Genomic DNA, 26,345 nt, shown 5'->3' with positions numbered 1-26,345 from the left:
GTTTCCGCCATTCCCCATTCCCGTTCCTCTTGGGTCCGAATATTCGTCTCAGGATCTTGTTCTCAAATACTTTCAGTCTATGTTCTTCCCTCAGAGTAAGTGACCATGTTTCGCAGCCATACAGAACAACAGGCATAATTATCGTTTTGTATATTTTAAGCTTCAAATTCCTCGACAGAATTCGCGACAACAAGAGATTTTGAACCGAATAGTAACACGAATTCCCTGCTTTGAGTCGACATTTAATTTCTTCGTGAATATGATTTTTCTCTCTTAATATTGATCCTAGATATTTGAAACTATCCACTTTACCAAAAGTATTATTTAATATTTTAACGCATCCATAATTTGCTGTATTCCGGTCCCGACGCACTTCCATGTATTTAGTTTTCTCTGCATTTACTTTTAAACCCAGGTCCCTGGAAGAGTTTAATAAGATCTCTGCATTTCTTTCTATTGTTCTCCTATCATCCCCTATTAAATTTACATCATCAGCATATGCCATAACCTGGTCAATACCGTTCAACTGTAGGTCCTGGTTGCTATCTTTGATTTTCCTTATAGCGTATTCCAGAACGAAGTTAAATAATAATGGCGACAACGCATCTCCTTGTTTCAGGCCATTTTCGACGTGAAAGCTCGTGGACAAAAATTTTCCTACCCGGACTTTACTTTGGGATTCATTTAAACATATCTTAATTAATCTAATTAGCTTTCTCGGTATTCCAAGTTCTGTAAGAAGTTGTATAATGTTTCTCTCCTAACCGAGTCGTACGCCTTTCTAAAATCAATAAATAATTGATGTACCGGGGTATTGTATTCCCACTTTTTTCCGAGTATTTGGCGAATGGTAAATATTATGTCGATAGTTGATCGATTTCGTCTAAATCCGCACTGATAATCTCCAATAATTTCATCTGCGTATGGGGTCAGTCTTGCTAACAGAATATTTGAAAGGATTTTATAGGATGTTGACAGAAGAGAAATGCCTCGATAATTATTACAGTCAGTTTTGTCGCCTTTCTTGTAAATTGGAACAATGATTGATTCTTTCCACTCTTGTAGCAATTCTTCTTTGTTCCATATAAGGAGAATGAGTTTGTGTATCTTGTTCCACAATTTTTCGCCTCCAGCTAAAATTAACTCAGCCGGAATTTCATCTACACCCTGAGATTTGTGTTTATAACACTTTATCGTTTCGAATTCTATATCCTCCGACACCTAAAAATAAGGGTAGTTTACTGAAGGATGAAAATTTAAAATCATTAAATTGTCTCAAAAACGGCTGTAAAGATTTTGCTTGTATTTTTACAAATATAGTATGAATCATTGCTCTGAAAAAATACGTAAAAATGTATGGGATGCATTTTTTTGAACAATTTTCTCAATCACATTTTATAAATAAATGTATCATTAATAACCTGACAATATGACACAACTCGTTCGTCCTGTAAACATTCAGAAGAGGTAGTTTAGCCTACTCTTCGACGATTTTCCCATTAACGCCTGACCCAATTTTGTTCATATTACATAAATAGATGTTACATAAATAACCTAACGATATGGTATAATTCCATCATCCTAAAAAGCTAGAAGTGGTATATTACTTTTCGGAGCAAGTTTTACCCTACGATTTTGTCGAGAACGGCTCAGGCAATTTTGTTCGTATTTCATAAATAGCATAACTCGTTTGTCTTGAAAAGATATACAAGGGATATTTTATTTTTGGGGATGACTTTTTTAACGATTTTCTCAAAAAGTACTCAGACGCTTTTGCTCATAGTTCACATACAATTATCTCCTTAATAATTCTAATGTATGGCATAAGTTATTTCTAACAGAAATATGACGAATGGGTACTTTACTTGTGGACGTAAGTTGCTTCGAACAAAGTTTTCTAAAACACACTATTTTATTCGCATTTCCCAAATAAATGTTTCAGTAATAGCTGCAGCCTAACACGAGTCAGTTTAAGAAATTCGAGCGAGAAAATTCAGTGCGTTTCATCCGTACCCATTCTTAAATATATTTTTAAATGTTACACCCAATCACAATTTTCCTAACAAAATCGAAACTTCTTTTTAAATGTGCCTTGTTGTGGCCAAATCGTTCAAGTGGCCATTGGTTCTGGATTTGATTCCAGGTGAGAGCTAGTGTATTTTTATCCAACGTTAAGGAATAGGTGCAAAGAGAAAAGTGTTTAAACAAGTCTAACCAAGCTAATGAATAATACAAAGAAATAATACAATATTACGAAATTATAGAAGAAACGTTGTTAATATTAGATATTTGCATGTAAAATGTCCAACCCATGACTGTAACTCCAAAGGTAAGAAAGTGAAACATCCAATACCAGGTTAATCAGTGGTCTCTAGTTAAAGCTATCCTACTAGGAAGTGATTGAGATACCAAAAAATATTGTAATCGCTGGGAGACATGTTAGGAGAATACATTGGGTGAGAGAGTTTAATACTGGAACTCATGAATAGTCTCTGCACCTTCGTTGAGTATTGAAGTGCGTAGGTCTATATAGGTTTGCATTGAAATGAGCATTAATACACAACATCTGTTGAACATTATGGTGGGCTTACGGACAGGTTTGCAGTACATTTTACGGGGTTCGATATTGTATCGATCCTAGCAAACTCCTCAGCCTTTCCGCACTGTACTCTATAAGTTAAATTCGTGCTTAATTGAAACTATGTGTTTAAATTTAACACTGTTAACCGTTAATACCTGTGCACTACGGGCAACAATCCGCCAGTAATTTTTTATTTTTGCCCTTTGTTTTAGCGCCATAAATGTCTTTGTTCATAAATTTCTTTGTCTATGGTTTTGCATATACGTAGCGTGGACATTAAATTTTGACTTCTACGCCATATGCATCTAATTACAAACACACCTATAGAACGAACACAACAAACTTGGAATATATAGTTTATGTATGGAAAATCATATACGAGGCGCTGCACGGGAGAGCAGGGTGCATACCTATGGCAGTCAACTTCCTAAGAAATTTATAATAATAATAATAATAATAATAATAAACACAGAAAACGAAACAGTTATTTACATAATGTATTTATTTAAGCATGGAAGTGCAATAAACTTAAGTTATTTCTCTCTCTCTCTCTTTGAAGGCAACAACCTTTAGGGTGCCAAGACGTAGAAAAGGACTTGTGGCACTCATGACTATAGAGTGGTGTGTGTTTGGCACATTGGGTTCCTTCGTTGTTAGCCCCAGCTTTCTAGACCGGATGCAGTTATTCCCGGTAGAAAATACAAGAAAATATACCTTTCTATTACTATTAAAGTAAATAATTACACTCATTCCCTCAACGTGATACTTGTTTGTTTAACTGTATACAGACAGCTGATCCATGGGAGAATCGTTGATAATAATAAATAAATTAAACTCGACAAATATTCTTGTAATTTGCTGGGCACGCCAGTGTGCCTGTTATCCGGTTGTGGCACACTGGAATATAGGGTATGGCTTTCTAATTTTTCCCCAACTATTTTAACTGCTTCAATTGAAATTAATCTATAATAATAAGAGTGAATTTAGTCTTCTTACCCTTCGATTTAGAAATAAGGTCCGCTAGAATTGTATATTTAAAAAATAATAATACTCAGAATTTTATAGAGTAGTTTGTTTTATTCGAAATGACATATTTCCTGCAACTGTTTGGGTTGGAATTATTTGAGATCAAATCTTTAAGTTTTACGACCCACGGTTATACCGACTAGGCTAAAGGACACGGTGATGATGAGAAATGAATGAAATGGTGGAATGAAGAAAGTGGGAGAAAACGGGAGAACCCCGAGAAAACCCATGCACATGGTGTTTGTCCACCACAAAATTCACTTGGTGCGAGCTGGGGTCGAACCAAGGATCCCATGCACCAAAGGTGAACGCTTTATCATTGAGCCACCGCGGCCCCTCTGAAATTATTTATAGGAGAGAGTGACTACTTTATGAAAACTTGATATCGAACACATTTGTTTAAAAATACCAGCTTTTTGTGAAATATTGCTTAATATTCAGGAAAACCTAAGGCAATAAAATAATAATAATAATAATAATAATAATAATAATAATAATAATAATAATAATAATAATAATAATAATCTTAAATTAAAAACTCTCTGGACCTAGTGCATTGGCACAATTCCACGAATTAAAAAGAGTTTGTTTACTTCTCATGTAAGTGTAGAAGGACTTAATCCCTGTTGCTTTCAATATACGAAGAAAGTGTCCAACTGTCAAATGATATGCTACATAAAATGCCCTATGCAACATAATGTAATATAGAGTCATCATTTCAGGTTGTCTAAAGAACACTTTCGTTTTAGCAAGAAAGGAAGAAAATAGAAAATTCTCAGTTTTAACCTAGTAGAAAGTTTGCAGATTTAAGAGAAAATGTACAGAGTTGTTGGATATTAAATGTAGTTCGGATTAATGGAGTAAGACACCGTAGTTCATTGTATGAAATATACTGGGAGTGACCAAGCCATTGCCTATGGAAATATCGAAAGAGATACGTTAATGGTGTTAGTTGCAAACTGTTGTAGAAATGAAAAATTTAAGGAAATCTCTAAAACTCTGAAATCACAGATCCAAATTGACTAACTGCTAAGTAAAACTGCTAAATCTGACTAAAGCAAAAAAAAAAAAAAAGTCTTAATGACCTGTGTTACAGTTTCAGACACATCATTCTCATATCAAAACTACGATAGAAGTAAATTATGAATACAGGTGAATTTGCAGTTCTGGAATACCAACAAATGATTTTGCTAGATGTAAATTTTGGGAAAACTTTTTTATAAGGTTTTAGATTTATTTATTGGTTTGTTTGTTTATTAGCTTCTCCATGCCGTAAACGTCGCCAACACCTAGTGGCCCACTTGCTGGTAAATGGCGATCGTCAATATAGCGACGCGTCGAAGGATTGCCGCTAGTGTGCCACTAGTGGCAGGGATTCGTCGAGTCGAAGCAGATATCTAGAATCGGGATATTGAAGTTACCACCACGTAACAGCGAGGACTTCATTTTGATCCCCGCTCCTTTGATTTGTCACGGAGAATCGCAAAGGGACCAACACGAACTATCGCCAGTCATGTGCATGCGGTTATTATTATATATTACTTTTCCCTGACGAATTGTTATTATAAGGACATTACTTGAGCTCCGGGGGTCAAGAGTAACTCCTGCCTTTACTTCATGAAGTGAAAAATCTTGAGATGGCTGCGTATAATTGTATGAATTTAGTTGGCAACTGTCGCCAATCACTAGCAAGTGAATATGGGAGAACTATGAAAAAAGTAAATAGACGCTTGCCATTTTGTTATAAAATTACATGACGAGTACATTTGATCTGATTCCAAACAGTTATCGTCAAATATACACGGTTAATGGAGCACTCTGATTAGAAATATTGAAAATACTTCAACGGTTTATCACTCTACAAGCTGTGTCTTCATAATCGCCTCCGTGGCTAATTCGGAAGAACACGCAACTAATAACCCTAAGGTTGGTGGTTCACGCCCAGCTCGGGGCACTTTATTTTTACTTTTTTAAAAAAATGTTTGTAGACTCACCTTAATGCAAAGGCGATTTAACGTATTTTAGGGGAACAATTTTGTGGTTCGTTGGCGTTCCGTCGCTTCTCTGCCGGTGGTGGTATAATTTTCAAAGCGGAAGTGGGACCAATTTTTGGCTGCGGGGCCACCAATTTTTGGGGACATGTCGCTAGTTGCCTATCGGTAGTCCACCGACGCTTACGGCATGGGGTTGTCCCCTCACAAGTGAGGCAGATTGTAATCGACCAAGAGTGTTTGGGAAAAAATGGGAAACATCTTCCGACTTCGACTTCTGAATAATCCGTTTAGGATCAAGTCGAATCAAGGCTGCGTCACGGGAAGGTAGAACAAGTGAGGCAATCTTTCCAAGCACTACGCTGAAGAGCCTCTATCTCATTCAAGACTTAGACTCTTCAGGAAAAGTAACAAGTTTATTACTTGTAATTTATTCTTTGAGTCAAAGTATTCTGCAATAAACCATCGTTTTGTAAGATATTTTTACGATTGTATACTATTAATTTCGAAAATTGTACACATAATATAATTTCCCATCATGGATTTGAAAAAATCAAAGTTCGAACAAAGAAAGATCGTCGATCCACATGTCTCTTTCATTATTGACCCTTAATTTATTTTAGTCCTAGGCAAAGCGAATCGACGGGATGGCTCTAAGTGAAAACATTCATTTAGATGGTTAAGTAATCTGGAAATTCCTGCTGTTATTTCACGAAACACAACAAATCTTGAGAAACAAAAACAATTTTGCTTACCAGGGGAAGGGAGTAAATCATCTGCTTACGTTTGCTTAACTAGGAAGAAGGCAAGGGCGCCGATCCTAGGGGGCCGGGCCCCCCAAAGCTCATGTAGGCCCCCTTTGTATTTATGAATATACAATATTTGGCATAATTTGAATGCAATTTGCCTTAAAATCCTAATATATATTGTCTGCATTTGAATGCCCTCCCAAAAAAAATTTACAGAGAAATCGGCGCCCTTGGAAGAAGGTCTAGTGAAAGGAATAAAAATGTGATAACGTAATGCTTGAACAACTCTATCTAATGGAGAAAAGTAAATTAGTATTCAACACTTTCAATTTTAAGCATTTCAAAGATTCTCGTAATTTAGTATCGTAATTTAGTGCATTTTTGAAGTACGGGTACTCTATCTATACCTTAACGTTTCAGACCACGCACTTAAGCCGCTTTGCCACAAGAGGCACATAGGAGTTTTTCTTTCGATTTCCTTAGGAATATTGAGAATGGTATGACTTTTAAAACTATGTTTAAAAAAAGAATACATATCGACACAATAAGATGATAATCTAATACCTAGGAAATGTATTGAATTTTTTTAATTTGTTCTCACGCTACCAAAACAGTATTTATTTATTTTTTATTAAAGCCTTTTAATATAAGCATTTCACACTATTGTCTGTTCTAGGACAATACAATTCTAGTTCATGTATATGCTAGCTTTGGAAATACAGTAGAATTTCGCTTATCCGACATAAACAGGCAGGCAGAACGCTAGATAATATGGATGTGTTAAGAAAAGACCTATTAAAAGTAAAACTTATGATATAATTTTACATATTACACATCTAATAATAATGTTTTATAACAAATAATTGCACTGCACTGAATCAGGGACGTATCCAGCGTGAGGGCCTGAGGGCTTTCCCCCTCCGAAACTCAAGCACTTTTTAATAAACATGCTTTTACCCTTTTGAGATTCTTTTATATCAGTTTACTAATAGTCAGTGTCCAAACTTTGGGCAATGTGCTGTTGTCTTGTTATAATTCTAAGAACATACCATAATGCCATTATACCATTTGGAATTAAAGAACAGGAATTAAATAGGATTAACATTTTGTTTCCGTTCTGTTTTTAACTTTAATATATTAGAACGATACACTCAATGTCTTCTTGCTATTTTTGTTATGTGATATACGTAGCAGACAGTTTTCTTTAGTTACATTTCTCTCAAAAATATGTTTCATTTTGTTTGTGCTATAATGCAGTTTCCAAAGTAAACCGGTTTATAAATGAAAAGTAGGAAAAACTTTAAGAGAAATACAGAACTGTTGCATTATTATTATTATTATTATTATTATTATTATTATTATTATTATTATTATTATTATTATTATTATTATTATTATTATTATTGATATTGATATTTTTAGAATATTAGAATTACGTGCTTATGAGGATTCGCGTTGGGCCCCCTTCGAATAGAAAATCTGGATACGTGTCTGCACTGAATGATAGATGTATGAGTCAACGTGTAGACGGGCGCGCTAGGCGATATACTCCAGAGCATGAAAAATAGATTAAGACCACAACTTGCAGTTCTTTTTGCCGATTGGTGCTTTCTGCAATGATATATCGGATCATACGGTATGTGTAACAAAGGATGGTCGGATAAGCGAGACCATGGTGTATTGGCGTTTCACGCACCTAACCTGTAAAATGTTTGTATAAACGATTATCTTTCACTCCCTAGCTAAATTTGTGGGTATGATCACACACCTTGCCTCATAAAGTATAGTCTTATAAAGAAAAAAATATTTTTTTAGCTAAAAGCTAAAGGGAAGTCAACTTCAGTAATTTACTTAATTTTTTTTTTTAAATAATGGCAAACTAGTCCATTTCATCACGATAAATCACGTTTGATACTAAGATGTCTTTTTCTGTCCGTATATATCCTTTACATTTTGTTGGAGACAAAATTGTTATTTTCCCAAGAAAACAGGGTGAGAGAAGCTATACAACAACATGAACTGAAAACAATAGCTATTACCAATAATACTGTAATCCTGGATATCAATAAGTTGTCCTTAGTATATTGCTTCGGTTCTTATTAACATGAAAATTATAATGTTTTGTAAAAAAAAAAGAAAATAAGAAAAAGAAAAAATAAAAAAAGAAAATGGGATAGTATGGGATTCGATGTGGTGTCAAAGTAATAAAATAACTACGAGTCCGCTAGTCTATCCACCTAACCACAGAGGCTACGTTGTGTTTGTTCTTTTTTTCTTAAGAAATAATCTTCATAACCATGGTGCGTATCGCTTCGAACCTTAACATAAGAGTTTTTCTGTTTAATTCTATATTTTCGTACGATATCTTAGTTACAGAAGCTAATTTATATTTGGCAGGCAATCTACACACTAGGTTTTAACCAATAAATGCAACATTTTACTCCACTATCCAGCTCCTCGACTCCCCTACTGAATTCCCTCCGCAATCGTGCTGTGCTACTGAAAAAATCCCTAGAAATCATCGCTGCCAGTATACACAAAACCGAGCATAATTTTGTTTTTTGCTTATATTTTTATTATTTTATTATATTTTTTGGAAATATCTCCTTAGATGGATTGCTCTCTATTATCTCCACATACTAATAACTCAATTTTACCCATAAACGTAAGGAAAAAGGAATAAATGCGGAAAATCGTGAGTTACAGTATACGCGCAATTTTTTTTGCGCATGGGAGTACATTGTCGGACCTCTTTGCGGAGGGCCCGGACCCTCCGGGCCCCCCTTCCTACGTCACTGGGTACTCTAAGGATTATTCAATTGCATTAATTGGATAATAAATGCACAAGTTGTAATTGGATTAATAAATAGTTTTGAATGGTTGATAACACAAAGTATTTATCGACCAGTTCTGTACTACGTTTTTCAACATTTTAGTTGGTAACAATATTGACACTACTGCGAAGGGTCGACACGGGAGGGAAGTTTTCGAGTAGGAAGACCTGGCCCACCTAGGCCATCCTATATCTCCACCACTGAAAATATGTTATACAAAAAGAAAAAAAAATGGAATATTGAAGTAATGGATAAGTACCTGGAAGGCTTGTTCTTCTGTTAATGAGTAAACATCAAGGGCGGTATTCAGAGAGAATTCGTTAATCGAGGGTTAGTCATGAATTGGTTAGTGGCATTCTAGGTATTTACTAAGGAAGGTCCACTTTTTGGTATTCAGAATCTACTTTGAGTACAACTAAAAAGTTGATTTGGGTATGATTAACTAATATAACCTCAATGCATCGAGTGAGAAAAATAAATGTGACAACTACGGAAAGGTAGATGTGCGCATGTGTAGTCTGTAAAAGTGAAAATACATGAAATACGAAATTCGAAATGTTGTGTCGCACAACCTAAACCGTGGCTAAAAGATTACCCTCTGCTCTAGATTAATTAGTCACATGTGATTAACTTCGTCAACTACTACGTCCTAATCAAAGACTCTGAATACCGTTAGTCAAACTCATAGTAAGGCTTTAATCAGACGTGAAAACAACTCTGCATAAGGCCCCAGAGTTTTTATAAAGCTGCTTAAAAATGAGTTTGTATTCTTGTATATACGACCAATAAGGACAACATGCACAACAATATCACGATTCACCGTGTATATTCGTTCCCTTACATTTATATTGTCTTGCTTCAACCTTGAGTAATAATTATTGTTGTAGCACTCCAGCTTATCATCATTACACATTACCAGTATGTGCCGTAACGAGTTGGTTTATAATAGGAGACATTCTGTAGTAGCTGCAAGCAGTATCATAACTCTAATACAATGCTTTGAGGAAGAACGTCTTTCCCGATTGAATAACCATTACAGTGGCATTTATAACGAGAAAAAAAATGCTATATCAGAGAATGCTCAATTAATTCTACATGATGTAATTACTAGATGCGTCAAGCTTTTTTTTTTCTTTCTTGCCAAAGGCAATGCAGTTCAGTGGAAATCTGCACAATTCAATCATCTCCAAGAATACTGTTTTATTTATTTATTTATTTAGAAACAATCTTTAAAAAATCTGAAAGTTTTGCGTCCCATGCTTATGTACGGAAGATAAATGAACTAAATTGAGTGAGTGATTATGGAAGAATTGACGGGATGAGAATGTGAAAGGAAATGGGAGAACCCTGAGAAAACCCGCAGACACGGTATTGTAGCTTTCTCTTCATTGGTTGGATTTTACTTTTATTGCAGTGCTCGTTAGTTTAGTTTCCTGTGTTCAGTTCCCTACAAGTAATTTGCTATAGACGAATTTGATGACTTCCTCTTTGTCAATTTCCAAATAATACACCGTAGTTGCTAAACTGCATACTATATACGAGTACATTACTACTTTGTAGATTACAGCCATGTTATCATTAGTGTTTCTTCCAGATATGTTTCTTGTGGGGCGGTACCCCCCACCCCCGGAGCTCAGAGTGCTTCCCCCCGGAGAAGACTAAAATAATAAGTCTATATATAATAATAAATAGAATAGTACCAGCAGTGCCCTTCCGAATACTAAGTGTCCCCCCCCCCGGATTTTTTTTCTGAAAGAAACACTGGCTATCATTCCGATCAAGGCATTGATGAAAGTTGTATTGAAACTGATGGCTGTCAGGCCATTCTTCAGTCATATAAAGCCAAACATAGATGTATGATTGTATAGCGAAAATAACCTCCCACAGTAAAATTCGATTTGTCATTAGAATATGTTGTGAATACCAATGATGATTGCGATGCGATTGTAGGATGTTTCACAAACATCTGTAGGTTATCCCTTGAATTCGCGATGAATGTTCAGTAATAACCGATCATGAAGTAATGGCTTAATAAAAGTGAAATAAAACCAATAAGCACAGCGTGAGTGCGTAATAGCATAAAACAATTCCAACATTACCGCTTTTTCTTATTTCAAGTGAAACATGATGAATTACCTTACATTTCGATTCGCTTATAATTTTGATTGATTAAGGACTTTTCTTTCTTTTAGTTATGCAATTTCTTCTTTCGTTTTTTTTTTTTTTTAAATATCAATTACTGTTTATATTCAAGGTTAGATGTCTATCTTTGATCCTGGGTTTCTTTCATTCAACCATGCCTTCTTTCAGCAGAAACACGCAAACCTGCGTTTCAAGGCAAGGTCACGATGTTCCTTTGTTTGTTAGTAAAGCAACGTTTGTACAGCATCTTCTACTCCGTACTATAGATCTTAAATACTCAAAAGTGTGAAGGTTGTTAACCAGTTGCTGCAAATTCATTCTTATTCTAGTAAAAATGAAATAAAAATGAAATCTTGGTTGATATTCAGAAATGAAATGAAATGAAACATGCAATTGAATTATGATCGGAGAATTAGTGGAAAGAATCAGAAGAGTTCTGAGAAAACTATGTGGATATGATTTATTCGCCATAAATTATGTTCTACGATTCAACTAGAAACATCTTCGCACCACACATGTTCTCTCTACGGACCTCCTATGCATCCGCATTCTCAAACTGACGTTGCTAAATTTCTTGAGAAATCTATGGTACAGTCACGAAAGAAAGTATTCTTCAGTTGACAAAATTTCTTTTCCTAATAACTCGACAACAATTTAACCTATTAGAGTACTGCTTTTGGCAAGTTATCAAGTTATAACTATTCTAAGGAGAGCAACAAAAAGACCCAAATTAATTCATTTGTTCCCGAGTTATTGGCAAGTGAAAATTTGTCAACTGTCACACTTTTTTTCCCGTGTCTACCTAAATTCATTTAACCATTAGGGCCGCGGTGGCTCTGTGGTAGAGCATTCACCTCTGGTGCATGGAGTCCTTGGTTAGATCCCAGCTCTCAGAAAGTGGGTTTTGTGGTGGACAAACACCATGTGCCTGGGTTCATCATCACCGTCTCCTTTAGCCTAGCCGGCATAATTATGGGATGTAAGACTTAAAGATTTCATTTCATTTTCATTAACCATTATAAAAAAAACAACGATATAACAGGATACGTTTGCAGATATAGGCATATGAGGCGTCTTATTTTAACAATACAGGTATACTCACCTTAAGGTTTAGAAGTACCAGGTATACAGGCACACAGTTTAGTGTATGTCCGTATTACCAGGTGCCAGGGTCAGTGCTGTAGAACTCTAATCCAGCCTGTTGAAGGTGAGATCGTGTAGTGGGGAACAACAAATACTGTGAGGATTGATTTGGTATGATCGTCTGTACACTCATTAACTATACCGTTTCAAGCTCCAGTCATTATTCGTATACTATCTTCCTGTCCTTCGTAACCACCGTGTTGAATTACTACGAAAAACCCAACATTATCAAGCTTCCAGATCAATATTATTGAACCCTTTAAAAAAAAAAAAGTGATCTGCACTTTCGTGTACATAAAACGGTTTTCTTGGAAAATATCTAATTTCTGTTATACTGGTCTTTATGATTAAAATATTTACTTTGTTTTCCTGTTTATGAAGGAATATACCAAAATGTTGACGTGTAATCAGAAGCACCAGTTAAGGTTCTAGCCAATTAATCGTAATCCTAAGCGTGAACGTAACTTCTGAACACAACGCACCAATAGCAATATTCACTTGTGACTCCTTAGAATGCCTCACGTTAGTAGGTATTCTAAAGAAAAGACGACAAGCAGTGCAATATATTCTTTACTTTGAAGTTATGAAATCGGACTCTGGATAATTCTATCAGAAAGAATAGGTCTCAGGCTCTTCGTTTCTCTTTGTTATGTAAAGTGAATGATATTGAATAAAGGATGGGTGCCCCCAATAAGACCTGTTTCTCAAACCTACTTGACAGATATTACTGCGCTATGCATTGCTAAAACGAGTTTAGTTCAGAATTTGTTTACTTTGACTTACGATCTCTTTGTTCCACCTAAGAATTCACCTCTTTAATTTCATACATTAATTGCAAGTTTTTCTCTTCATCTTTAATGTTATATCATATATTTCTATTACATTTGTAATAACACAATTTTTTTCGTAAAATTATTTCCTAAGTAGTTTCTTTCCTCTTCATTTACAACTATTTGTTCACACTTTCTCATAACTTTTTATTCATCTGACTAACTTTCTTCATTTCTCTCCGTACTGTGATTGTGATTCCTAACTATTTTAGCTAGCTAAATGCAATGCATTGTATCGTAGCGGACATGTCTTCGACCACGTAATGGCGACTGCTTTGAAACAAATGCAGAGTATGAGAATTAAATCTGTCATATCTGTAGTTTCGTGTGAAGAAGAAACAAACTTCTAAACCAATCTTCTAAAACTCAGGTTATTAATATAAATATGCCGAAGATTATTTTCTTATATCATGATAAAAGAAATACGAAAGACGTTTTGAAATGAAGAAAAGTAACTTACAACTTTCCAGAAACTAACGTAACCACACTAAAGAAGTTTTCATTGACCCACGCCATCTCTGGCAGTTAACTGGATTGAGTTCGGTTTAAGCTTGAAACAGAATGTGTCCGTTTATTTCAGAAAACGAACCGTAATTTGGTTCAGGTTTGTTTGAAAACCGACACTATGTTGCCACTTTTCAGAATATCCGTATATATTTTGGGAAAGATCAAAATGATATGTAATAGTTTCGTTTTAGTTTAAGATATTATGAGTCTGCTGTTTAACTTTTGAATGGAATTACGATTCCCCATGTTTTTTTTTCTATATATTTTTTTGTGAAAACACGTTAATAAGCAATAGAAAGTACAACTGTTTCTCGATTCGGTTTGGTTTGGTTTAACAGCTTGCAAATATAATCTTTACGTTTAATGTACCACGATTATGCCTGTTAGGTTGAGGAAGACTATGATCAAACCAAGTTAATTATGACGGACGAATTGATGGAATGAGAAAGTGGGAGTGTCCCGAGGAAACCCACGAGCACGATGTTGTCCGTGTCAAGCTTACTTGCCTTGGGAACGAACCAGGCACCCCACCCATCAGATAATTTAGTAAACGGGGTCTCAGTTTCGATTCCCGATGGGAGAGCCTTTGAAATGTTTAATGTCCTCGATGTATACGTGTTCTTGTCCCTGTCGTTCAAGGTTACTGGAAATAACTGTAAAACGAGAATAATCGAATATAATACAGACACATTACGGAGATACTTTCGGTGAATGAGAAAAAAGAGTGGTCTGAGGCACCATGTTCCAGTTAATGATTCGAATTACTCTTAAGATCACTTTCTCCTTTATGTTCTTGCGTGTTTGTAAGTAATTTTTATTTAAATTTGAATTCTCTGGACTAAAGTATTTTATTTTATCATTAGTGTTTCATCGTTAATAAAATATTGGAATCGTAAACGTTTGCAATTTCCTACATACAAGAGTGTTTCTTGACTCTTACTTGAAAGAGCAGTCTTAGGGTAGTGGCTTGAGCATTCGTTTCGTAATTTAGGGATCCGCGGTTCGATTCCCGCCGAAGAAGTTAAGAAATATTTTATAATTTACAATGTTAATATTTCTGACGTATAATAGCATGAAAAATAGTCAATTTGTCTCGTTCTTACAAGTTATAGTTGAAACGACTTCCTTCACAGGTGAAATACTTACAACATGACATCACAATTTACAATCTCGATTCGCACTCTCTGAAAACTAGCGTGTTTAGCAAACAATTTATGAATACGTAAGATATGAGTCATAAATGTGCCTGAAACATTATTGTTTCATTGTAGAATTGTTTCTAACTTCTTCCACTCTTACTGAAAATAATAATAATATTTTCGTTCGCCATTTTGGACACGTTCCATATATCTGTTCAACCAAAATTTGTAAATACAGGAGGAACTATTCTTTTTATATTTGTATGTATATTTTATTAAAAATATCAATATAACGCATACCTAATCTAAAGTCTTTTGCCCAAAAAAAGGGGCGTTACTATGTATCGTGATGAAGCCAAATCCTACTTAGTTTCTTTTAAGGCATCCGAAAGTTCGATTTTCGTATTGTCCAGGAACTAACACCTTTTTCCCCTTCTTTTCCTTCCAAAGTATCTCTTATAAATCAATTCGTCCTTTAGAGGGTCCAAAAAATTTATTTTCATTTTTCTTAACTTCAGTATGCTTATTTGCATTTTAATAGGACGTAATATTGAGGTCTTAAATATTCAGTAATAATAATGTAGAAAGTATTTTACTGTATGTTTTAAAGAAAATTTCATTTTTTTTAACTTCAATTTCATTTTTCAATTTTCATTTTTCTTAACTTTAGTATGCTTATTTGAATTTTAATAGGACGTAATATTGAGGTCTCAAATATTCAGTAATAATAATGTAGAAAGTATGTTACTGTATGTTTTAAGGTAAATAACTAGTAAAAATAACTGAATATCGCTCAACAGTAAGGCATGTAATAAACTAATTTTTGGGATATGAAGAGGTAATTATAAAAGCTTTGCTACAAAAATACCTACACAGACCATAATTTAATGAGCTCTGAAGTACAAAGTAAGAAAACAGCCCAGAGAATCAAGACAAGACGAGAAATGTTTACGATACTTTTCATCTCGTCTCGATTCTTATCTCCAAAGCGAGACGATAATTTGAGTTAGCCTTGTCCCGTCTCGAATGTTAAACGTTAATTCTCTTTTTGTTTGTTTGTTTGTTTGTTTGTTTTAGAAACGAGATGAGAAATTTCTCTTCTCGTGGGCAACATTAAACAAAACCGAAATATTCTTGCCAAATGTCACGTTTCTGCTTGTAATGGTAGGACCTGAGCAACAATTAGCGCCTAGCTTTTAATCTTGTACTTAATTATTATTATTCCTGAAGATTTGATAGTCCAAGTATTTAAACATCCGAGTATTAAATGTCTGAAGATATAAAACGTGTGTTATCGCCACCAAATTCTAAAGTAAGTAAGAAAAGTAGTAAGAAGTAAGAATCAAGAATTTAAAGTAAGAAAAAATGCCTCCCGGAAGGAGATTCGATCCACGGGTTATTCGATCCACGGGAAGGGTTATTGAGAAGCTGTTTTTTCTTAAGCCTGACAACGATTTAACTTAGCTGCTGATGAATTTGTAGTGACATAAAGTTTACTTAAATTACTGCATTTTAGTGTAACTTAAAGTTTGATTAAATGGAAATTGAAATATTTTTGAAAGATATGTTAAATTTACAACTAACTTTGCGGACTTGGCTGTTTATCTTCAAAGGTTTGGGTGTTAAGTCCACTACTAGCTAGACGTGTTGCTAGAGACTAGTCGCCTGAGACTAGAAAATTTTAAAATATGCAATGAAATAAAGTAGTTTTGTTGTGTTTTTGTAAACATGAAAAACTTTTTTTTGGCGTTTAATTTTAAAATATTTGTAGTTAACAGAAAATGGTTAGATTGAGAGAGAGAGAGAGAGAAATTTGTTTGTAAGCGTTATATAATTTAACGCTTGACATCACTAACATAGTTTACTTTGTAGACAATGTCGTATATTGTTTGCTTCTGCCTGAATGTAGATAGAGGAAACACTGTAACGTTAATAACAAAAGTAAAGAAACAGTTTTTTTAGGATTTTAAAGATTATAAATTATTGATTTTTATATTCTTTTTTAAAAATTATATCTCCACAATACATTTACCTTATTTATAAAGTTTTTTTTCAGCTTCCTATTCTTGCTTTTACTTCTATTACACATTTCAGATATTAATTACTGTATTAAAAATAACTAGGTACCTGAAACTAGTAATTTGTTTTCCTTTCCCACCTCGATTTCCACAGAATTCCTTCATGAATACATGGTTATCATATTCGTCTTTAGCGTAAACTCCAAAAGGAATAACCAACACTCAGGGTGGTGCCGAGCCGACTGACACAATTGCGCAGATATAGTAACCGAGAGAGGAAAGAAGCTTACATTATATGATCAGTTGCAATGGAGAATTGAAGTTGAACGTCGTGTTACCTCAGATCGTAGTTATTACGAAACTAAATCTGTGCCACAAGTGCAGCGTTTTCTTTAGATGAAACTTTAATGTTGGTCTCTCCATGTTCTCAGGAGTTTGCACTGTTCTCGGAACTCGATGTTTCACATCCAACAGACCACTAGTCTCTTCAAACTTCTACACCCAAGCTAATATGTACGAGACAGACTCTTACCGTGTCGACCGTGCCAACATGTTGAGGAATGTCCATCTTATGACACAGTGAAACGCTGGAAGAAATAGTTCAAATGTGGTCGCACAATTCTACAGGATAATACAAGTGAAGGTCGTCCTTCAATGGCTATAGGCTCAAGACAGATCGTTCTTCAAGGCTACAGGTGGTGACAAAAGTTGAGCAACTAGTGCTTGAAGATAGACGTGTGACTATTAATTGTTCAGTTAAGCAGGCGAACATTAGTAGTAGATCCGTTTACACAGCTGTTCTACATCACATTCTACATATGATCAAAATGGGTTTCCTGATTGTTGACATTTTCAAAAACATTGTACTAATGTGTACAAGGACATTTTGACATTTTGAACCCTATACCACAGGAATGAGGATGCTGTTGGGTACTTATGGCTGAATGCGTGGCGTAACTATGCAACACTGAAACTAAAGAAATGAATAAAACATGAAAACATATCTCGTTCTCCACCTTCAAAAGGATAAAGTGCAACAATTAACCCACAATATGATGTCCATGTTTTAGGACTATAAAGATATCATCTTGAAGAGTTTACAATCGTAGGAATATATTACAACAAATGTATTGCAAGGGGTTCGGAATGTTATCGGTGTAATAAGATCTGGTTTGCTCTCTAAAGATATGCTGCTGTTGGCGGACAATGCATTGGCACTCTGAGCATCAGAAACACTACTTTTGTGCACCAACGTGCCTACGAACCTTTTGCTCAATCACTATATCCACCCGATTTGGCTATGTTCGATTACATCCTCTCCCCAAATATGAAGGAACATTTGCTGCATGGGGGTTTTTGCGAATCATGATGAAGGCATTAATGTGGTGGAAACCTGGTTAGCTTCAATTCCGCAGACTTATATTTAGATTATGTTAACAGGCTCGTCCATAGATGTGAGAAATAAAAAGCAGTATGTAGAGAAGTACCAGTCCGTGGACCAATTTGCAGATCCCTAACTCATCTCTAACATGATTAGGATAACGACTATCTGATTACTACTCGTGCAAGCAATGATAAAACTTTAAAAAAAACTTTTTGAAAGACGCAATACAGGCTTTTTTTTTCATTCCAGATCTCAAGGAAAAGACCCTGGTGACGTTCTCCTAGTATACACGAGCAAGACAAACAAATCAACAACCTATGACTGTAACTAGCTTTCCTTCTATACATAAACATTAATTACCTCGTCATACCTTTAGTTTTCTTTTCAATCCCCACCCTTATTTTATCACGATTAACAAAATAGCCTGAGATCGCTAGACGTCGTTTCACCTCAATATATGGAAGTAATGAAAAGATTTTCGCTACCTACCTGCCTCACTTTGTATAGCTTTTACTTAGATTTTCGTTTTTTTTTAAAAAAATTCATTTCGAATTTCCCAGCAGAAGGAAAGCAACTGATACCAGCGTTTTATACAGTTAAACTTTTATAAAAATTGCCATAACATGAATATTATTGTTCATACACGTGTATTGCTATGAATATTAATTATTTTTTACTAACATTTCTTAACAGTCTTCTAAATTAATATTTGTACAAGTAAAGCAATCCAAGCAATTTCTAATTTTCATCATACTGTTCTATTTCGTATTCTGGTGAAAGAAACTTCCATTGTTACTTTGCCGTGTCATGATATGAGCACTGCGATTCACTGTTTTAGCTTGTAACAAACTATCGAAATATATGTAAAACATTGTACTACAACTTCTGTTTTATCTTTCTTACAGCGAGTATGGCGCCTTTGTGTACGTCGTTTGGCTGTTTAGTGAGTTCGTTCACATTGGATCGCCTTGGACGTAAAATAACTCTTCTTATAATGAATGCACCAGTGCTTCTTGGGTGGGGTCTGATCACTTTTGGACACAATGTCAACATGTTATATATTGGTCGTGTGTTTACTGGAATCGGAGGAGGAATGTCCAGTGCTTCTGGAGCGATTTATGCTGGAGAAACTTCTCATAAGAAGCTACGTGGAATGCTCGTTTGTTGGAATTCTGGAGCTGTTGCACTAGGAACTCTTATAGTTTACATAATGGGGTGCTTCTTAAATTGGAGAACAGTCGCAGGCCTCAGTGCAATTTTCCCATTGTTAGCATTTGTATGTATAGCAGTTATTCCTGAAACGCCAGCTTGGCTTCTGACAAGAGGACGAGTTGAAGACGCGCGTAAATCGTTAGTGTGGTTACGAGCAAGTGATCCAGAGTGTGTTGAAGAATTCGAAGAGATGTTGATTCATCATGAAAGTAAACAACGCCACCAAAGATCGACCCAACCGTTGCAAATATTTCTCAGACCTGAAGGATATAAACCTTTTCTGATTATGGTGACGCTGTTCGCATTTCAGCAATTCTCTGGAATTTTTGTAGTATTTTTTTACGCTGTGAATGTGGTTCAGCAAGTGGGTACAGATGTGGATGAGAAACTGGTAACCATCTTGATAGGTCTCAGCAGATTTGGTGTTGTTGTAGTTATGTGTTTTGCCTTAATTAAAATAAGTCGCCGTCGCCCGTTAATAATTTCAGGTATAGTTATGACAATAGCAATGGCAATTATAGGAGGCCTTAATTACGCTAGTGAAGTTTCGGGTTTGGACTTAAAAGATGAACGAATTAAGTGGATACCCGTGACTTGTATAATTATTTACATAATTTTCAGCAGTATTGGATTTCTTACAATTCCGTGGATTCTTAACGGAGAAATATATCCTGTAGAAATACGAGGGGCTGCTAGTGGAACCACGGTGTGTATTGCACATATGCTTATTTTTATCAGTGTTAAACTATATCCAGATATGTTAGATACGTTGAAAAACTATGGGCTTTTCTGGTTCTATGGCTCTGTGGCCCTTGTAGGAACCCTTTTTGTAATGAAGTTTGTTCCAGAGACTAAAGGTAAATCACTTCACGAAATCGAAAATTATTTTGTAAAGAGAAGACGTACTTATCCTAAAATTATTATCGAAAATCCTGACGAAGGGAAAGAAATGTTAACGTTCAGTATTACTAATAACGGAAATAAACAAACTATGTAAATATGTACACATAATTATTATTTATTTTGTTTCAGGCTAACTGCATTTACAGATTTTCATTGGTTCTCCAGGAAGAAACAAAGAACAATTTTCCTTTCCTTCGATGATTAACTTGATCCTCTAGTCTAAACTGACAACAAGAAATTTAGGATAGAATATACGTTATACCTCCTTTGATTCGTCAATTTATTTTTATTTTATTTTTCGGATTACGTCCTACAAATCTTCCTTTTAGGCTAAAGAAGACGATGACCAATGAATTATAATAATGGATGGTGAAAGAACCTCGAAAGAAATAACATTTATGCCTTGAGCAAGACTTGAACTTGCGATAGAAATCTTCTGTAATCACTATCTTAATGCGATTGGAGGGGAACATATTAGGTGTTCCGAGTTGTAAGGGAAAATTCAACAAGTTACGTTCAATCTGAAAGCTCGGAAATTCCATTGGAAGTGGTCAAATAGTAGTGAAAGTCGTTTTTCTTTCCCTTAGAAAACACAGTTTCGAAACAAATGGAAGATTATATTGACTATTCAGGGTAGATTTTCTGAAAAGAAGGTTTTGTTGGGTTCGCCCCTATTATTCCGAACGCCTCATATTTATAACATTGCAACTTCCTACACGCAGTTGTTTCGGAGATTATGTAATGAGTGTATCAGTAGGGATGTGCACAAGACAAGATTTGTGGCTGTCTCGTCTCGAAAATGTGCTGTAAAAGTGATGTCTCGACTCGAAAAATGTATATTTCACTATTGGAAGAGCCGTGTCTCGACTCGAATTTTGTCAGGAAAATCCTGTCTCGACTCATCTCGTGCGCATCCCTATGTATCAGTGAGTGGAAGTTTGTGATCAGATTTTGAAATATTCTTTGCCGGACAATGTAAGTTATACAGAAAGAGGCTCGTACTCTCATACACATTACACGTTATTCCACGCTTGAAACAGCTTTCATTAGTGCCATATACAGCAGAAACAGACGGTATGAGTGTTTCTGCGGTATATTTCTATATATAAGTTGAAATACATATAGCACAAGCGCACAAGACCCATTGGATTGTGTCACATTGCGTCAGACAGTTTTGGTGGAGGATAATGCAACGACATAATACTTTGTCCACATCATACAGAGATATGCATTTAAGAAGTAAAACTAGGCCTTACATCTCTAGGCTTTTGTTCTTCGAATCTTCCGAAGTCCAGAATACATTTGTTGTGCTGGTGTATCTGCCACCAGATCCAGATTGATAAATATTCTTCTGTATCACATCCAGAAATTACGTACTGAAGAACTAAAACGAGGAGATTTCATTCTATTTACTTATATTTTACGATTACTAAGGTTATTGGGTATCAGTTCAGCGTTAACAATTAAATTTATACGAAGACATTAGTTGTTACAATAAACGTCGTGTATACTTTTTGATATTTGCCTTGTTAATGTAACGATAACAACCTCTTATTTACGAATATATTTACCCAAAATCAAAATCAGCTTGCATTCGTGGTATCAGATGTGCATTCGTAGTATATTTTATATATTATCAATTCATACTTTCACTTTTGTCTTAGCTTGCAGATTGCACCCATGAGTGACTGCCTTGAGAGTCTAGTAAAAAAAATCTACACTTCAATATACATTTGTTACTGCTTCTAAAAGTATGGTACATACATACCAAAAATATTCGTACAAACATCGTATTTCTTTCATATTGAAGTATTTAATATTGTTACTTTTATTGCAAACTAGTTCTGTTTACATATAATAAAGAGCAAATTAAGCAATCATCTCGTTCTACCTTGATGAATCAATATGGCATGAAGTCTCTATGTGCTGCAACCAGAATCTCGATAAATTGTGGCATAGAATCAAACAAGTATTGGGTGTGCTTATGAGGAATCGCCTGCTATACTGGTTGTATGCGAGTTCGCAAGACACTGACACTGTCTATTGGAGGACCGTGGCAAACAAGTACCGACATCGTTTGATGCCCAACATTAATATGTCAGGCGACAGTGAAAACCAAGGAAGCAATGGTACTCATCCTCTGTGGAAAAAGACTTGCACATTCTCGGATATTTGCAGGCACTGTCCTATTGAAACATGGCCTTCAGTGCTGTCTGAAGGAAGATCATAACCTTGGCCTCTAGAACTTTCCTGATGTGGCAGTAACTGGTGATGTTCGTCTCAGTGCGTAACATGCGAGATCGTGTGGTTTATTCCCGCGCCTATACATTACAACTCCCATTTGGCAGCTATGGTGATCGATAATGCAGTCTGTTCTTACCATGATAGTATATAACACTTATGTGGTCACAATGATAGTATATAATGCTTATATGGCCATCACTATAGGATAAATTGAAGCGAAACTCATTCGAGAACACAACCGTCCGACATTCTGCTTGCCAGCGAAAGTTTTCGAATAGTTATAATAACCTCAGGCAAAAAATAAAATAAAATAAAATTAAGCTTAACGTTCAATGATTTCTTCTTTAGGTTAAAGAAGACGGGTTTTGTTAATGAAAGTTAATTTAATTAAAATTTTGTGAAATTATTTTTTGTATTCTTCTACCGGCGGGAAAGGAACCCAGGATCACGTGCACCAAAGGCATACGCGCTAGCAACTTTTTTGAAGTTAACGGATGACCGATCATTCTTTAATAACTTTATTTCATTAATTGCCACTATTTTCCTAAATACACTTTTTCCATTCCACTTTCTACTTCACTCAGCAGGGACACGAACGTAGAAAAGTCGATGATAGTTATGTTCTCCCACCGGGAATTGAACCCGGAACCACATACACCAAAACAAAACTATGCTAGCCATGAGATCTGCGTGAAAGGCAGAACTTCGATGAACAATTAGACCAGTGAGTGGGTCAGTTCTGGGTCATTGGAAACCAACGCCCAGGCATTCGTGTTACCAGACCATTTTTCAGCAGGCTACATGTTCACAAGTATATACACCCGTTACAGTAATCCAGCATTGAGCTAACTGTACAAGATACTGTTCAATCCGTCACATTCTAGTGGACAAATGTGTGTCGTCTCGCGGCCAACCAGCTTTTTTTTTCTTATTGTTTCTACTACCCGCATCATTATCGTGGCACTGTGTCCTGTAGAAATTTTGACCTGAAAAACTGTTTTCTGGTACTAGAAACTAATTTACTTACCTTATAACATTGCCAAAACTTTCTTAGTAGTTTCTGGAAAAAAGGTTCGAAACTTATTTTTCAGTTAATAACTCGGAGTACGGAACTTATGTAAATGTCACTGTCAATTTTCATGGAACAGTTAAAATTCACCTTCCATTACAAGAAAGTAATTTGGCTTTGTTTCGATTTTTCGAAAGCTATGTTGTGGAATATTTAGAGATAAATTTTTCATCTAAATTTTATCTTGAATATGAATCGAGACAGTCACGACGTTTAATGAAAATTCTTTTATGGAGTACGAATAGGTTTCAGTTTGTCCAGAACTTCATTTAGTAGCATTTTCTGTGCATATTTTCGAAGTTAACTAAATTTTATTTTGGAAATAGTTTTGGTGATTTAATGGATTCTTGTAAAAACTCATTTTCTGGTACGATAATCTTTACTTTGAGAAAAATCATATAGCAGCGTATATATATATATATATATATATATATATATATATATATATATATATATATATATATATATATATATATATATATATATATATTAAAGGCAGTTAGTGATTTAAATGAATTGAACCTATTATTACCGACCAAATTGAACCTAACAATTTTCATCAGATTTCATCAAATCTTCATTTTCATAATTTATTATAAAGCAATTTGATTAGCTGCAAGTCTTGACTTTGGACAAACTTACTCATGGGCGACTTGGTGAAAAGTCATTGATGGTTCAAGTTGTATCGTGAGATAGGATAAAGCTATTGTATTTGGGTACTGGAAAATAGTTTCTCTAATTCTTGACTTTGAGAAATTGCGGTTAGATTTGACGTAACTAAAGACTTAGGATTGATACCTAAACTGTATCTACTTTATTTAATATGAATATGTGTTCATTAGTACGAATTGAATAATTACTTATGATGTAGGAAGCGGAAAATTCCTTTTAAAACGACGGATAAAATTATACAGAAAAAAACTGGGTAGGTTTCAAGCAATTTGTAATGTAAGTTCTACTGTATGAATACGTTTTAAACTTAATGGCAACTTCGTAAAGTTTGAAGTTTCGAATACAAAATAATTATATGTATTCTCCTGTCCATGTAGTGCCACTACGTAATAATATTTTAAAAACAACTGAAATATGGTGAATAACTCGCAATTGGTCAAAATACAGCTCCTTTCTCATTTACACCAACTGTGCACAGGTTCAATGTAAAATATTACGAAAATATTACACTAGATGTACGTAATTATAAGCAAAAATTCGTCTTGTCTTGACATACCTTCCACACAAACTGCAACTACACAGTATCCATGGCACCAAACGCAACAACTTTGAGACTATATCCAGTTGGTACATTTTCTTACCGTGGAGTTGGCAATGGCCTTTTTACAGAAGTCGCACATTGTTTTCAGTTTCTGAAGTAGGGCAGTATGGCCAATTTCGCAATATTTTCGTGTTTCGATATAGAGTCATGAATTAGAAAAATAGCAAATAATAACGTACCAGATTAGTTTGTGAGCTCCCTCGTGGCTAAGCGGCTAGCGTACGCGCCTTTGGCGTGGGAGACCCGGGTTCGATTCCCGGCGGGAGCTCATGTGGTTCGGATTCCACGTTAATCAGTAGGTCCACGTCTCATATAGCCTCGCTGCTGAAAAGGGACGCTAAACTAAAATCACCTCACCTCACCAGATTAGTTTGAGTCCATTTTAACATGAACATACATATGCGTTATTATTCTTTTGCTTTTAGAAATGTAGTAATTTTGTCTTGAAGCTCAGACAATTGTTCCTAACTTCGTAGTTACCTTTCCTTACTTTGAAATAGGATTGCCTAATTTCACAGCACTACATTCTTGCTATTGATTTTGCAATATACGGGGACTCAGTGCAAAAAAAATTCAAGTTCGCTTTTTGTCATTTTTGGCATATTTTATACTTAAGATATCTATTTGAATCTCCCTTCAGTGCTTAAAAGATGAATGCCCAGATATTGTAAATAACTATTATAATGTAAAAAAAAAAAAAAAAGCCGTATTCACTTGTATGTGGAGTGTACAAACTTTGTCTTTCTTTCTCACAACTTTGGTAGTTGACTTGAATCCCTTGTGCTCTGAACGCCCCGTATGTTTATATATATACAGGATGTTAATGAACTATACCGACAAACTGTAAGAGGTGATTCCTCACATCAAAATAAGAAAAACAATCATATGGACCTATAGGTAAAAGTGCATAGTTTCAGAGCTAGGGCTGTCCAAAATCGCGAAAAAGCTAAATTTCAACAGACCCTATTTCGAATTCCAGAAACTGTGGATGGTGGTCCTTATCAGCATAAAGGAAGTCACATACACACTCCAAAAATGCATCTTTCATCAATTTTCAATGGGTGTGCAGGGTATAATTCTCAAATATGCTCTCAATAGAGTTTTCAGATATACCATGATTTCAAGGAGGGTCCAAAGTAGGCACGAGGTAAGCCTTGACAACAATCGACATCCAGTGCTTCAACAGGGAAGTCGGAAGTGTTAGGAACCGGCAGCTCCATGTTTTTCAGTGTTCCGAATAACGTGTGATGAGATGTATTTCGTCACGGTATATTCCACGTTTTCTTTACTTACCATCTGA

The 26,345-nt window shown here is 35.2% G+C and overlaps 1 protein-coding gene across 1 annotated transcript in view; it reads left to right on the top strand.

Moving 5' to 3' along the window:
* Positions 1 to 21,230, top strand: part of LOC145671124 (trehalose transporter 1-like protein) — an 88,937-nt gene extending 67,707 nt beyond the window's left edge. Inside the window, exon 4 of the mRNA XM_081739919.1 lies at positions 19,250 to 21,230. Coding sequence (XP_081596045.1) covers positions 19,250 to 20,553 — 1,304 coding nt within the window. The 3' untranslated portion in view covers positions 20,554 to 21,230. The remainder of the gene's footprint in view (positions 1 to 19,249) is intronic.
* The last annotated feature ends 5,115 nt before the right edge of the window (positions 21,231 to 26,345 follow it).

This window comes from Thermobia domestica, chromosome 15, assembly GCF_964235325.1.
Source record: "Thermobia domestica chromosome 15, izTheDome1.hap1.1, whole genome shotgun sequence".
In the NCBI taxonomy this organism is placed as follows: domain Eukaryota; kingdom Metazoa; phylum Arthropoda; class Insecta; order Zygentoma; family Lepismatidae; genus Thermobia; species Thermobia domestica.
This window is presented reverse-complemented; position numbering and strand designations above follow the sequence as displayed.